The sequence below is a fragment of the Balaenoptera physalus genome (assembly GCF_965194825.1).
Source record: "Balaenoptera physalus genome assembly, chromosome: 13".
Lineage (NCBI taxonomy): Eukaryota > Metazoa > Chordata > Mammalia > Artiodactyla > Balaenopteridae > Balaenoptera > Balaenoptera physalus.
In genome coordinates this window covers 67677343-67691836 of record NC_138892.1, presented here as the reverse complement: position 1 = coordinate 67691836, position 14494 = coordinate 67677343, and the positions used below count along the sequence as shown (strand labels likewise).

Below are 14494 nucleotides of genomic sequence, written 5' to 3'. Positions count from 1 at the left end.
TCCAGATGCTAAGCATTTTTTTCATTCCTCCTCACACTTGGTAATCATCATTAGGAACTTAAAAGCAAATTCAACTTTTTTCTGACCACTCTTTCTTCATTATAGTCACTAACATTATATGGAACCCTACTAAGTGCTAGGTTGCTGTGCTTACAAAATACACCAGACACGACTTATCATTGCTTTAAATAAAACACTGCTACTCAGGATTAAGCATGTATTTATTTTAGTTCAGTTAAAACAAACATAGGATGTTTCATTGAAACGGTGTAGCACTCTTTGCCAACAAGTCCTACTGGAATTGTTGGCCTCTAACAGTACAGGGGGGATATTTACATCATATACAGAAAGCTTCACACACTCAGGTTCTCAAAGGTCTTCCATCACACTAGATCATATTTGATTTTATTACACTAGATCATTTTGATAACTACTGCATTTTGAAAATTTAGACCTTATTTAAAGTTTAAACAAGAGATCTGAACTTGCACCAAGTTTTCATGAAAAAAATGTGATGTTCAGCCAGTCTGTTTATTGCAAATACAATTTAAACAGTATTTTAAATTTTTAGTGTTTACACAATTTGTCAATTTGTTTATTGAAATCTCTGTACAGGTACTTTTGGGACAATTCTTATAGATACATGATGTGAATTCATCAAAATGCAGTTAAGAAACTTATAGGAATATATACATTTGAACCCAAGACCCAAACCTGATATTATATACAACCTATTTACAAATACATATGGACAGACAACGTATGTACATAAGATTATCATAAATATTGAAAAATAGGTTAGCTTTAATGGATTAATGCTGTTCTATAAATAACATTACAGTTATAACTGAAACATCCACGGAAGACAGTAATGCAAAATGAGGTGACACGACAGTGGTTTTAATACTGAAGACTGCTCATTACTGGGAATTCACTGTTTAGGAACCTCCAGGTAGACAAGATAGCTCCAAGAAAATCATGCAATGGAATTTACCCTTGGCAGTTGATTTTGAACCTCAAACAGCCAGGAGATTGGAGGAGCCTCCCACGTCGATTTGCTGTGAGAAGAATTTTTTTTTTTCATTTCTTCCTGGTTGCCTTGGTATTTTCTCCCATAAGAAAGGATGTAAACTGTAGAGAACAACTCTTTACTTGGTATTCCCTGGCCAAGTCTTAAGATACACAACGAGCAATTCTTTCCAGGAATCCAACCAGAAGTGCCAATTCTTGGTCTGAGCTAGAGGTGAGGTTCTGGAGTCGAATGGAGTGCCAAAAGCCCAACTGAATGAAAGCAGTGCTGTAGAATCTGTCTTCTCACTGCCTTTCAAGATGGTCCCCACTTTAATTTTCGCAGAAACAAACAAAAACGGACCATTGGTTTCACCCAATGTAGCACTACAAGACGTCTTCCAGTTCCGCAAGGGTCTTTGATTACAGACACATCTTGTCTGTAATTTAGTCACATATAATACAAGAATGCATAACAAAAATCATGTCTGCCACATTTCTGGCCCTTGCCTAAAACTAGAAATGTTTAGTTCAAGAGAACAACCTTATAGCCAGGTGACCAATTAATGATTCCATTATTTGCTTCCCTCAACCACTAATGGAATTATGTATATTAGATTTTAGACATTATGCCTGATGAGCAAAGTACCACATTATTTAATAATATATTCACCATACACCATGACGTACAATAAATGTGCTCTTAAAGCCAAATAATCTTTTCACTTCTAACTGGGATTAAAATAGGAAAGGTGATCATGCAGTCGGACCAATAGTTACACTCAGGTTGCACTGTTTTCCCTAACCATTTGTTGGATGTAAACAAGTAATTCTATGTTGTACAAGAATGAGATGACAATCTAGTGCACGTGAGTTTTTTGAAAAGCTTACTGCATGAGAAACCCAGTGGCCTATATGAAGAGAACGTATATTATACCAAATATTGGTGTAACCTATGGATTAGACCTCTACTGTAGACAAAACATGAACACAACTAAACCATACATTGTCAAGTAATTCACACTTCCAGGAGCAGATGAGCATTTTGAAAAGTTGTACTCTCTGGGTAGAATAGTTTTGGCCTACAGCCATCAAATGCCCATTTCCCACTGCTGGAAGCAATGCCAAAAAAGGGCTGGCCCAAAAAAAAACCCGGAGCTGTTAATACAACTCTGGAGGCAGATGCAACTGAATAAACCCTGTTTTACCCAATTGCACTATTTGGTACCTCAAAATTCGTTATTTTATTTCCCACAGAAATATCTGCATTATCTTCCATGCTAATAGATTGAAGCCATAAATATTTCAGAGTCTAAATGAACCAAATTATTTGGGGACAGAGAAGAAAGGTGATGATGAGAGTTCATCTGATTTGGTGTAGCCACAATCAACCAATTATCCTTTCATGGTGAAGTCTGAATGGAAAAAAAAAACTGTGCTCCTATTCATGGTACAATTTCCCATTACATCATTTTCTCTAAAAATTATTTTGGGTAAAAAAAGTATTTGGCTTAGTATGCCTACAAAAAGGCAAATCATTTCATAATACTAGTATTTGTTTTAAAATAACAATGAATTTTTTTTAACAGAATTCATTGACAACTGCTTTTGGATAAAGTTCAAAAAAAGCAATTTTTAAAGAGTAAAATAGTGCTTCTGAGGTCTTTAAATATTTTTGGTACAAAAAAATAATAGTATTTTTCCCAATGGTTATTTCAATACTTTGCTGTAAATTAAGAAGAATTGTTTCTCACATCGAATGGTTCCATTAGGCACATTCAAGTAAAATCATAAAATATCCAAGTTAAACAATGACACAGCCAAACATGTGGCTTGATTAAAGTTAAGAGTTCGTCCATTCTCTGGAATGGAATAAAATTGTCACTTCCCTTAACCCGAGACTCGTGGTTTTGTTGTTAATATCCATTTCTATCATACAGAATAGTTTCTTGAAGAACAAAACAAAACAAAACAAAGAGTTCACTTATTCTGCACTCAGAAGAACCAGCGAGGAATCTGCACTTCAAAAGGAAGTGAAACTGAAAACATTAGGTGAAATTTCATAGCAGTTGAGAGTTGACTCAACATTGGCATCAAATGGACTATCGAGTTTTAGTGGTGCTGGTTAATGGCCACCTCCGGGGGCATTGTGGACCCAATCCAACACAATCAAGGTCATGCTTCCGGTCATCACCACTACGCCACTTAACAGGAAGAACAGAGCCTGCAACGAGCACACAGAGAGAACTGATCAGCAAGCAACAAAACATATGCTAAATATTCGTCTTTCTACTTTTAAAAACGGGCTTGTAATCACTAAAAGCATGTCCATAATACTTCACAGAGCTACAGTTTTACCTTGCTAAAGAGAGTGAAACTGTCCTAAGTGAGTGATCAAGGGGTTATCTATAGAGTACTAAGTAACTGTATCTTTGAAACCTTCCCAAACTTCCCCTTTTCATTCCTTTGTTATCAAATGAAAGGGTAAACAATTTTCTTTGCTAAACAAATTATTTCATATAATAGAACTGGACTGGGGTTTTTACATTTTTTAGAAGGAAAAAAATTTAACTTACAAAATCAAATCCAAGTCATCTTAAAAATGCAGCCTGAGTCGAAGCTGGAGGTTTTTCTAAGAGACATTAGTAGGTCTACTCCTAATCCTACCCCCTTCAGTTACTGCACTATATATTTTAAGTGAAATAAGATGATAGTTGTTGGTTCATAAACAATTCTAGTATTTTAGTCAGACTACAATAGTAATGGCGAATAAGGACTGAAATGCAGTCTTTTTCCTAAATATCCCCACCAGGATCATTTGTGGTTAACATACCATAGTCTTTGTAAAATCAGTCGTTATTATACTGTAAAGTGTAATAGTAGCCCCCTCCCTAACCCCCAAGCTTTGCTTTGAAAATGGTTAGTCTCATTCGACTAAATACCCCATTATTTCTCTTTTATACACTCCAGGCCCATTTAAGTGCTGGTCACACAGTAGGCAGTCCAACAAATACTGGTTAAACAACGTTGAAAGGTGAGTCCGTATCTTTACACTCTTTATCTCTATTCCTATTTCTAAAATATCTAATAACTTTCTTGCAATTAACTTAAGCATACGTATTAGATGGCAAACCATCTCTCACCTCCCCTCCTCTCCCAATCTTCCATCTGTGAAGTACACAGTTACAGATGTATTTGTTTACTAGAAACTTAAAATGAAACTACAATAAATGACATTTAGGAGACTAAAATTAAAATCAGTTGAGGAACTTCTGGCATTAGATTATTATTTCTCCAGTCATAATCTCTCACTCACCCCAATCTTTTGTACAGACTTCATAGGTTCTTTCTTCACTAACTTGATATAAAAAGCCGATGGAAGAATAAAAATTAACATAGCAGCTGCAGATGCACCTGTAAAAGAGCATTTACCATTTCTTAAGAATCACTTGTTATTCATTTTTTAAACATTACAATCCCTGATATTTTAAGCAACTTTGATACTTCCTAAAACTTACCAATGAAACCAAATATATCCCTAATAGTTGGTACAAAGATGACAAGTAAATTGGTAAATGCCAAGATAGACATTGTAATGATACTATGACGCCACCAACTGAAATCTTTGGTTGCACACAGCAAGTGAGTTACGGAACTCCGGATCTGCAAAAATAAGTGGATAAATAAAAACTGCAGATTTAATTAATGAAAAAAACAAACCCCAAACAACAGGATATATATCTCAACTAGCAGCTATTTTTTAAATACTAAAATTGTACCCCTCCTCAATTGCTGTTTTCTAAATATCTGAACACTAGAAAGATCATTGTGTCTTCAATTACGGGAAAAATGTCCCAGGATATGTTTTAAAGATGTACGAAACATTAAAAACAAAAACAACTTCAAAAACCCGCATCAACTCGATACTGCTGTAGCAGTGTTTCCCTTCTCCCAAAACATAGAAATCACACAAATCTTCATGTCTAACAATTCATTCCTACTGAAAGATTACTTACTGGGAAAATAACTACAGGTACTGTCAGGGTGACAGCCATCAACACAGCCAAACGGACGACGAGAAGCAGAACATCAGTTCCCATGATGGAAGAGTAGGTATGAAGCAATTCTGACTCAACGTGTTCTATAGAGAAAGACCAAGAAAAAAAAAAAGCTTCAAGTGTGCTGTCCTCTCTGGAGATTAGTTAGAAAATCTAACTTAACGGCAAAATCTGCACCAAAGTTATTAGCTACTCACAAAACGACTATAAACTAAGAGGTTAATAAGATTAATTTGGAATTAGGGGTAATGCAATTAAAGTAACATTGAAAAAAAGTTTCTAAATACCAAGGAGAGATTTAGCCACATGACCCCCATTAAAAACAACAGGAGCTAAATAGCTAAATCCCATGGTTTGACTCAGTGTGTGTGTGTGTGTGTGTGTGCTGTATTAATCTGAAGGGGGTGGGAGAAGAGAGTCAGGCTGAACCTAAATGCAAGCACATCAGGTAAAAAATGCCATCGAATGGCTAATGGTAGATTTGGGAACCTGGATTCTAGAAATTACTGACTCAATCAATATACGCTACAGGAAATTCTAAGCTCTAAATTCAATCGTTCATCACAAATATGAAATACACCAAAACAGACCGAGTTTTTAAAGTGACAGAAGTATACATTCAAAAGTATCAACTTCATTTCATTAACTATCCTTTTTGTAAACTAGACATTATTTACCATAAAACGTCAGGTATCCAAAGAGGGCAGCAAGCAGGTACATGAGAAACATAGCAAAAAATGAAATCTTGGACACGTTCATCATTCTTCTACGGCTGCGGCTATACAAATTCAAAGGAAAATTCAGATACATATTTTAGCAGCAGTTATAGCAGTAATCTAATATTTTTCTAGTTTTTCCAATAAATTTATATAAAAGTAGGTAAAAAGCACTCACCCTTTAAGCTCTTCATAAATGGGAAGAATAGCAGGATGACAGACAAATGAAAAGGTCAGAATTGGCACAGCATAGACAGTCTGCAAAAAATGTAAAAACTTTCTTAGTATCCTGATATAACAAACTCATGTTATCACAGTTCTGCAGCTTGTATTTATATTCATTAATCTTAGAATCGAAGCCTAAAATGATATTGTCTGGCATAATTAGCTCCCACTCTTCTAATTTGTTCACTAAGTGTGATGGATAGCCTCCATTTCTGAATGTATCAGTTATGAACATCAGATGATCATTTCATCTCTCGATCTATTTTAAGCTACAAACCAACACTTTCTTCTCAGTCCTCAATAATGAGCTAATCATGTTTCCTAAAGGGCAGCTATTACCTGATCTTCCTTTACCTTGGGAGTGTTTTAAAATTTCCAGTGGGTATTTTCCCTGTTTTCTTCCCTAAAATCTTCCTCTGAGAACACAAAGATTATAGTTACCTGTGAGTTGAAGATAAAATAATGTGGTTGGCAAGAATCATCTTCAGTCATATTAAAAGCCACATCAGGTGCAAAAGCTGTTGGCTGTGCTAAGGTGCTGTTTACTGTTTCATTAATTAGAAAAGCAACTTCTGCAGGACAAGAAATCTGAAACTTCTTGCAAATCACCTGAAAATACATTATTTTGCATTTGTTAGACTGAATAATGTGACAGGGCTTAGAAAAACAATCTCTAGCTGTAAAGAAAAATGATACCTACCACAATCAGAAAGAACATCATACACAACAAGGAAAGGCCACTGGTGTACCCCAAATATCCTATAAGGAGAAAAAAAATCGGTATTCGTTTACTAAAACAGGTTTAGGGCAAATATAAACTCAATTCTGCTTGCAAGACTTCAGTGTGGACACATCAAATTTCTGATTCTTTTATAATAAGATGTAGAATAACTTAAAAATACTTGTTAATAACTAAATCAATAACAACTATCCTTTTTTATTTTTATAAAGCACAAGATGTTGTAAATGTCAACAGAATATTTGGGCCCTTTGGTAACCATCCTGCTAGAATTTTTCGAAGACCTACAAGTTCTGAATGCTGAAATTCACAAAGGTATGTTTTCGGGGCTCTTTAGCTCTCATTAATTTCTATTAAGAGGAAGTCAATTAGCTGGTGAGGCTCATTTCAATTCTCTTTAGAGATGGGTTTGCTCACCTAAATTCCTCAGCAGTGACAAGGGAAGAATGAGCACCAGTGAGACCAAGAGAACCAAATAGTCACCGTTCAGATACCACAATCTGAATTAAAGAAAAGAAAAACAAGGTCACAACCAGCCACAAACATACTCAGAATAACATACATTTCTTTTCACAAGACTCGTTTTATACTTTAAAAAAAGACAGGTTTGGAAAGAGCATCGCTTCTTCAAAAAGCCCACATAGACAGAACAGATTTCTAACTTTGAGCCCTCAATGAATATTCACTCAGGTTAGAGATGGGATCTCAAACAGTGTAACTTTTGTCCCACTGTTTGCTCTGGGAAGGCTGCCAGCTGATTCGTAACATAAAATGCTTCTTAAAGGCTTGATACTAATGTAGGGAACAAAGCGGCATTGTTAAGCCAGTCATCTTATCTTGAAGCATTTTTAGAAAACTGTATGCCAACTTCGTCATAGCTTTAGTTCACTTTTTTTGATGCTAGAAACAAGGAAATTTTAAAACAAGTTTCTTTCAGACATTTGTTAGCAAATGTACTTACTAAACATGTCAACAAGGAATTTCTCACACTTCGATAAAATACATAGGCAAAAACAAAACAACAAAACCCAGTCCCCTAAAACAAGAACTTATTCCAGGTTGCCGAGAGTATGTTGTGACACCTTGACCCACCTTGACTCCAATAGTAAAAAGATTCCTTCTGAACTCAGAGAAAATGTTATGCATCTCTCCTAAGAGTTCGAGCAATGCCTTTTCCTTTTTAGGTCATCAACTACACCGTTTTAAATCACTTATTTTCAAATTCTAATTGCCCTGTCAATTCTACTCTGCTCACTTCAGCAATAAAGACCCCCCCCCACACAGAAAACTAGTATTTAAAGATCAGCTTACTAAACTTAATTTCAAATGCCACAGAGATAACCACACCTCTCTATTTTGAGATAATGAGCTGCACGTAAGCTGTGAAGTACATTATCCCTCCTCATGTGTACTTTAGATAAAAACCTGTTAGTCCACTCGGATGAATAACTTTGCTAGAAGGACAAGGTCTGTACAGCATGGCCATACATTTTCTGGTATTCTGCATTTTAAATACATGAAATTTTAAACTCACAAAAATCAGACAGGAATTGATTTTTAATGTAATTCAAAATGTTAGTCCTAACTTAGGTTGGGGTATGAGTTATTCAACTATAATTTCTTGGGACAGTAAATATAAAGAGAAAAGGTAAGTAGTTCCAGAAAACTTGTTTTCACACGCAGGTTACAAATTTGTTATTCAGAGTTATAGAACTACTATAACTTGTCCTATAACTACTATCTTTGGCCTTTCATTCTCAAAGGTTCAAATCAGTTTCTGGCGGGACTTCTTGGTCAGTTTCAACAGGAGCATTTACAAAAAATAATTTACTGATAATCATTTCGTATCCAACTTTGATAAAAATGTATCTAACCATTTTAGACTGTAATTGTTTCTTAGGAGTAACCTTACTTAGCACCTACCCAGTGGTATCTTCAATGTTCATTAATGCCTGGATCACCAAAGGTAACTCATATTTCACTATGAAGAGGTAGCTTGACATAGCTGGAGGAAAACAAAATTATACCATTACAAGTGCAAAATGTGGCACGTGACACCAAAAGTAACGTGTCACCACTCTCCGCTACATAAAGAGCAAAAAAGTCTACCCAAATCGTCCTTTAAAAATTCTTACCTCCAATGTTCTGCATTGTAATGGATCCAGAGGCTGCGAGCTTTCCAACCATTCCAAATGCCTTATGTCCCAGTTGTTCATATAATAAAGACCCTGTAATTTAAGGAACACAGAAGCATGAAGAAAGTATTTTATAAGAGGAAGAAAATCATGACAGGCATAACTGTTTTAGAAATATCAAGAATGCTACCATACCTCCTTCATTGGCAGTCTTCAAAAGAAGATGAACAGAATACAGGGAAAATATTGACACAAATGTCAACAGGATTCTGATGAGAGAAGGAAAAGGCACAGGGTTATAAATAAGCACGTCTATATTTAAAAACAATTCTTTTTGGCTTTATTTAAACATTAAACATGGAACTTGTCCTAATATTTTGTGTACTAGACAGAATGCCCCCAAGGACAGGTGTTCACTCTCCTGGCTAGAGTGTCAACAAGTTCTCTTACCTGGCACTAAACATGACTGCATCATGTCTCAGGTAATAACTCTACAGTACTGGTTAAGAACAGGGTTATTAACCCACTGAACCAAAGGTGCTGGGAGACACTGGAAAACCTAACTTTTCAGTGGTAGAGTTACAAGACTTATATTTTGATTCTGGCACCATGATAATTAGCTGTGTACTTGCCGCTTCTCTGCATTGTATAGTTCCTTTTATCTATAAAATGGTTTTAACACCTGCCAGTTACTTGTGAAATCCAAATGAGACAGATTCAGGAAAGGTCTTGAGACCACTTGGACCACACAGATAAGCAAAGGTAATGGGACTATAGAGGAAGTGGAGGGAAAGATACTGACATGTTAAGTGTCAGGCACAGCTTTACAAATGGGCACAAATCAGAGAAGTAAGTACTGGGACCATATACTACATTGCACACCATGGTATGGAAGACAGGCCCAGCATTGTGAGTTAAACAATGCCTGTGCTAGAACAAGCGGGCTATCAGTCCGACTGGGCTGTCTCCTCCCTCAGTCCTTTCGGTTGGATGGAACAGGAGAAAAAAAAAATAGAATAGTGAGGAACTAAAGGTTCTCTACTAAGTCACTACGTTTTCCTTTAGGGCACACGTCCTCTCTCATTCCAGCTTTACTTTCTTCCCCCCAGGCAAGCCAAGAAGAATACAGATTTCTTTTTGTTAAAAGGAACAACAACAACAACAGATCAAAATCAGGGAAACTCATAGAAAACTCTGCAAACAAGAAGACAGTCACATTTTCCAAATTCTTTACTGGCAAACTGAATACAGTACCATATAAGGTCTGGCAAAGAAACTGATGTCTGTTAGTTAAACATAGGTGGTGGCATTAAGCTGCCATTCTAATGCCCAAAGTTTCATGGGGTCTAATCTGCTGTGGAAATGACACAATCAGCCTCATCTCTAACTGGACAAAGCATGGCTTAATCAAAGACAATGTTCAAAGTGTGCTGACAAATTCAGTCCTTTCTTTTACACAGAAAGGACAATGAGGAATGAACAGACTTCATAACCCTTGAGGTCACTTTCAACCTCAAGTTGAGTCTACTTTATAGGGTAAGCTACAAGAGTTGTTTAACCAGATGATGGCAGCCATGTGGCTTTTGAACCATTTACGTCTGTACCTCCAAATATACGTTGTAAAATACTGATGGATTTAAAAACTCACTTTAGCACTCTTGATATTATTTAACCATTTATTAAATGGTTAATCATCAAACATACAGACCCTATTAGAGTATAAATAATTTCAGAAGTGCAAGGGTAACATATCAGAATTTTGCTTTCTCTTACGAAACAAAGGTGCCATATTATCTCATGTAAATTCTGCACCATAACCACACTGGAGCATTTAAAAACTGCCTCCAGTTTTTACATTAAGAGTTAGGAAGTGTTTCAAGTATTTAACAATGATGCCATTCAAGTACCCCACTAAAAAAAAACTTTGAAACTCTAGGGTCCTTTCTACGAAAATTCCTGGCTCTTGGTCTTAGATCTCAAAAAGCCTCATGCTAATGAAGCAAGCTGAGTGAATCCTAGCTTCCAAAGCTCAAAGCCATGCTTAACTTCAGTGTGGAATTTCACCACAAAGCAGAGCTTTGCGAAGGTCTGCTTTTCTTTTCATGAACATTCTATTCTGCTAGAAAAAAATAACTTGAGTAGAAGGCACCAGTCAGTTAACTAAAACATATCTGTAGCAAAGAGACAATTCCATGCTACGTGTATATGTGGTTTCTTCGCCTGATAGTAAATCACACTATCTTCCACTGAAAGTGCCTTAGCCAGGAGCCCACAGAAGCCCAATCTTAGTTGCTATGATACAAACATCACTGAAAACGCATACTAAACTTCCCATGTGTTTTTCTTTTATGCTTTTTTTCCCTGGGAATAAGGTCCATACTTTTACATTCTCCAAAGGTCAGTGACCCCCAAAATGGTTGAAAACCGCTGTTCTAAAGTCTTCTACAGCTCCAAAATTCTATTCTAGGTATTTACGCTGGAAAGCACAGGAGTAACTAATTCTAACTGGACAATTAGGGGGAAAAAAAGGCAATTCAAAGCAGGTACTTATTAAAATATTCATCTTTTGCTGTGGCAATCACATAGACCTGGAAGAGATAAATATTAAAAAGAAAACAAAAAATAAATTAAAAAATCACATATGGGTTGCTTTTCAGTGTCCAGAAAATTATGACTCACTTTTCTTAAAACAAACATGTTCTAGGTTAGACAAATACCACCACACCCTATATATTAAAAAAAAAAAAGAAAAAGAAAAAAGTTGTTTTCCTTATGTACTAAAGGAGCCACAGGTCCTTGGGGAGACTGTCAATTTACCAAAGTGACTTGAAGGCTACCATGCTTTTTAATATTTCTTGCTTCAGAGTTTGCCAGAGTAAAAATTCTACCCTGGATTTATCAACAGTTCTTTTTAAATATTCAATCCCTATTCAACTGTAACTATCCCCTTTGACTTAAAGACTTTTTGGTTTAACTATCGGTTTTAAGAGCTGTCTTAATTTTTCCTACCTAATTGGCTTTTTTGATATCATGCAGTTACACAGCAGAAGAAAGAGATTTTCAGATTTCTCATATGTTAAATTTTAAGCAAATGATTTTTAAGTCAACTACTTCAACTGTAAATTCAGTCTCTGGAGCCAAAATATATGTTGTGTCATCATATTTACTGCCCTGCATGGCAGACTCACTACTTACACATACTTACATAAAAAGAGCAATTCCAGTATTAGCCATGGCATAAGAAAGCCCAAGGATTCCACTGCCCACAATCGCATTGCTCAGATTAAATACTGACATTCCAAAGGAAGTAGTACCTGGATGCTACATAGAGGGAAAACGATAACCAAACATATAACAATAATTAAATGGAGAAAACCAGCTTTGGGCAAGTTAGATTTGAAATCTAAAAGTAAAACTATTCTTTTACTCCATAAAGCCACAGAAACATAAATTATTATTTTTAACTTACAAAGTCTGTTTCATACTTCTTCTTCCCCAAATTCGATTCAAGTAAAAAGTTCTGGTTTTCAGGATCTACATCTGCATAATGGCTGCAGAAAAAGAAAACCAAAAAAAATCCTAAATTGGATTGAAATATACAAAGGAATGCTTCAACACAAAACGGTCCCCGCGTTTAGCTGTCACACATCTTTACTTAAATGCATATTAAGTAGTAGTCGACATTCACACGACACCATGTCATTGCAACCGGATAATCTTCCAGAGATTACACGCTCTCTCCAAACGCTACAGTAATTTAAAGCAACAGAAGAAGAGTTCCAGGTAAAGAACCTCCGATGCACACAAGCCGTTTTTAAAAAAGCACACTTCTCCCACCTTTTCAGAGCAGCTTGTTTGGTGGGGTAGGAGTAGTTGAAGTCACTGTTGGAACTGTAGCTGCTGCTGTCCTCATCTGGGGAAATATTGAACCTTCCCATTTCGGCTTTCTTCATGCTGGGTTGCAGAAGGAATCAGGCGCAGCGAGTAATGCTGGGCTCCTTTTGTCCTTGGAGATGCACGGGCCCGCGCGGCTGCCTGTGAAGGTAGAGGCGGCGCGTCAGGACTGCAGAGCCCGCCCTGGTCACGTGACGCCGCCGGGCGGCGCTGCGAGGCTGATTCATCCCCGGCCAGGCGAGTGGAAAAGTACCAGCCGAGCGCGAAGGGCGGGGGCGCGCGCCGAGGGGCGGAAAAGTACAGACCGCGGAGCCGCGGAGAACAAAGATGGTCCCCCCGCAGCGCTGCGCCTGCGGAGGCCCACGCCCCCCGGACCCCGATGACCCTCTCCAACGGAATTTAGTGTTTGGCCCTCTCCATTCTCTCAAGTTTCACGGGAGGGGTGCGGGGGCTCTGTTTTGCTTTTCCCGCAGCCTCCTAGGTCGTGCACAGGCACGCAAGCAAACATCCCACCCAGGCATTGGCTAGGCGTGCACTGCATGTAGCCCAGGCGCACAACTCCCCCTTTCTAACATTTACAGTAGCAATGCCGCGTAATTCGTCCTTTCACACCTGGAGCCCCCAGATGGCGAAATGCCTCTGCAGCAGACAGACTCGAAGGGGGCGGAAAGGGCGAACATGAGTCCTCTCCCGAGAAAGGGAGCAGAGGGCGCGCAGAGGCGTCGAGGGTTTGTTTACACGCGCACGCCCGTGCCCTCGAACACACCAGTCCACAGGCATTTGGCTCGCGAGCGCTTCGCCCGGCCGGCCCCTCCTCTGCCCGAAAAGGAAACTGATGCAATATCGATAGCCGACTGTCAAACGTTCCCGCTTGTCTTCCCCAATCCTGGCCTCCGCTACACTAAAAGCCCGAACCCACTCCCGTCGCCCCCAAATTCCAAGACCCGTTTATGTAATTATTTTTATTAATTCAATTCAGTCACAAGACTTGTCGCAACGGAGCCTCGGGGCCCGGCTGGCTCCCCTCCCCCTAACGGGAGGATGCGGCTCCGCTCCGGGCGGGCACGCGGCCCCCGTGCCCCTCCCTCGCCCGGAGGAGGACCGCGACCCCGGTGCGGACCGGGATCGAAGGCTGGCTCGCACACCAAAAAAGCCCTCCCCAGGAGTAAACGACCGCGGCAGCTGCCTTCCCGCCGCGGCCCCTCCCGGACGCCCCTCCCCCACTCCCGCCCGGGCCCCGCGCCCTTTGCAGACGCCCCCGCGCGCGTTACCTCGGTAGTCTCGACTCCTGTATCCCGGAAACAACACGCAAACGCCTTCTGTGAGTTTTTCTCAGTCAGACAAAAATCGTAAAAAAAAGAAAAACAAAACAGAAAATCCAACTAGAGGCAGGAAAAAAATTTTAACTAAACAAGGAAATGGCAAGTTGCCGCCCCAATCGTCCGGCGTCCGCCGTCTTAAGGGAAAGGAGCCAGTGTGCGGGAACGCGTGGTCGGGCTGCTGGCGGCTCTGCAAGAAAAGCGCTCCAGCACGGCAGCGTCGCGCGGCTCTGGAGCCAGCGGCGCGAGCGGCGGGTTATAGCTGCCGCCTTGGAGGACGCGTCAGTGGGAGGGGCCCCAGCCGCCGGGTGGCTGCTCTTTGTGTATCAACACCACCTGGGCTCCGCCCCGCGCCCGCTCGGGCCCGCAAGGCCCCGCCCCGCCCCACCCGCGTCCGTCC

At 39.2% G+C, this 14494-nt stretch overlaps 1 protein-coding gene across 2 annotated transcripts; it reads right to left on the bottom strand.

The window, feature by feature from the left end:
- Window positions 1-203: 203 nt before the first annotated feature.
- SLC38A2 (solute carrier family 38 member 2) lies at window positions 204-14363 on the bottom strand. 2 transcript variants are annotated; one of them, XM_082422589.1, is made up of 16 exons: window positions 14047-14363; window positions 12719-12916; window positions 12351-12432; window positions 12087-12202; window positions 9077-9150; window positions 8882-8974; window positions 8670-8751; window positions 7164-7246; window positions 6708-6766; window positions 6449-6616; window positions 5961-6040; window positions 5744-5844; window positions 5025-5149; window positions 4527-4671; window positions 4325-4422; window positions 204-3232 (listed from the first exon to the last, which is right to left on the bottom strand). In XM_082422589.1, the coding sequence occupies exons 2-16, from the start codon at window positions 12832-12834 to the stop codon at window positions 3134-3136; spliced, it is 1521 nt and encodes a 506-aa protein (XP_082278715.1). In that variant the 5' UTR covers window positions 12835-12916; window positions 14047-14363; the 3' UTR covers window positions 204-3133. The 2 variants fall into 2 exon arrangements, with proteins under 2 accessions (XP_082278715.1, XP_082278716.1); XM_082422590.1 differs by lacking the exon at window positions 12087-12202 and having other exon boundaries at window positions 14047-14357.
- Between the last annotated feature and the right edge of the window lie 131 nt (window positions 14364-14494).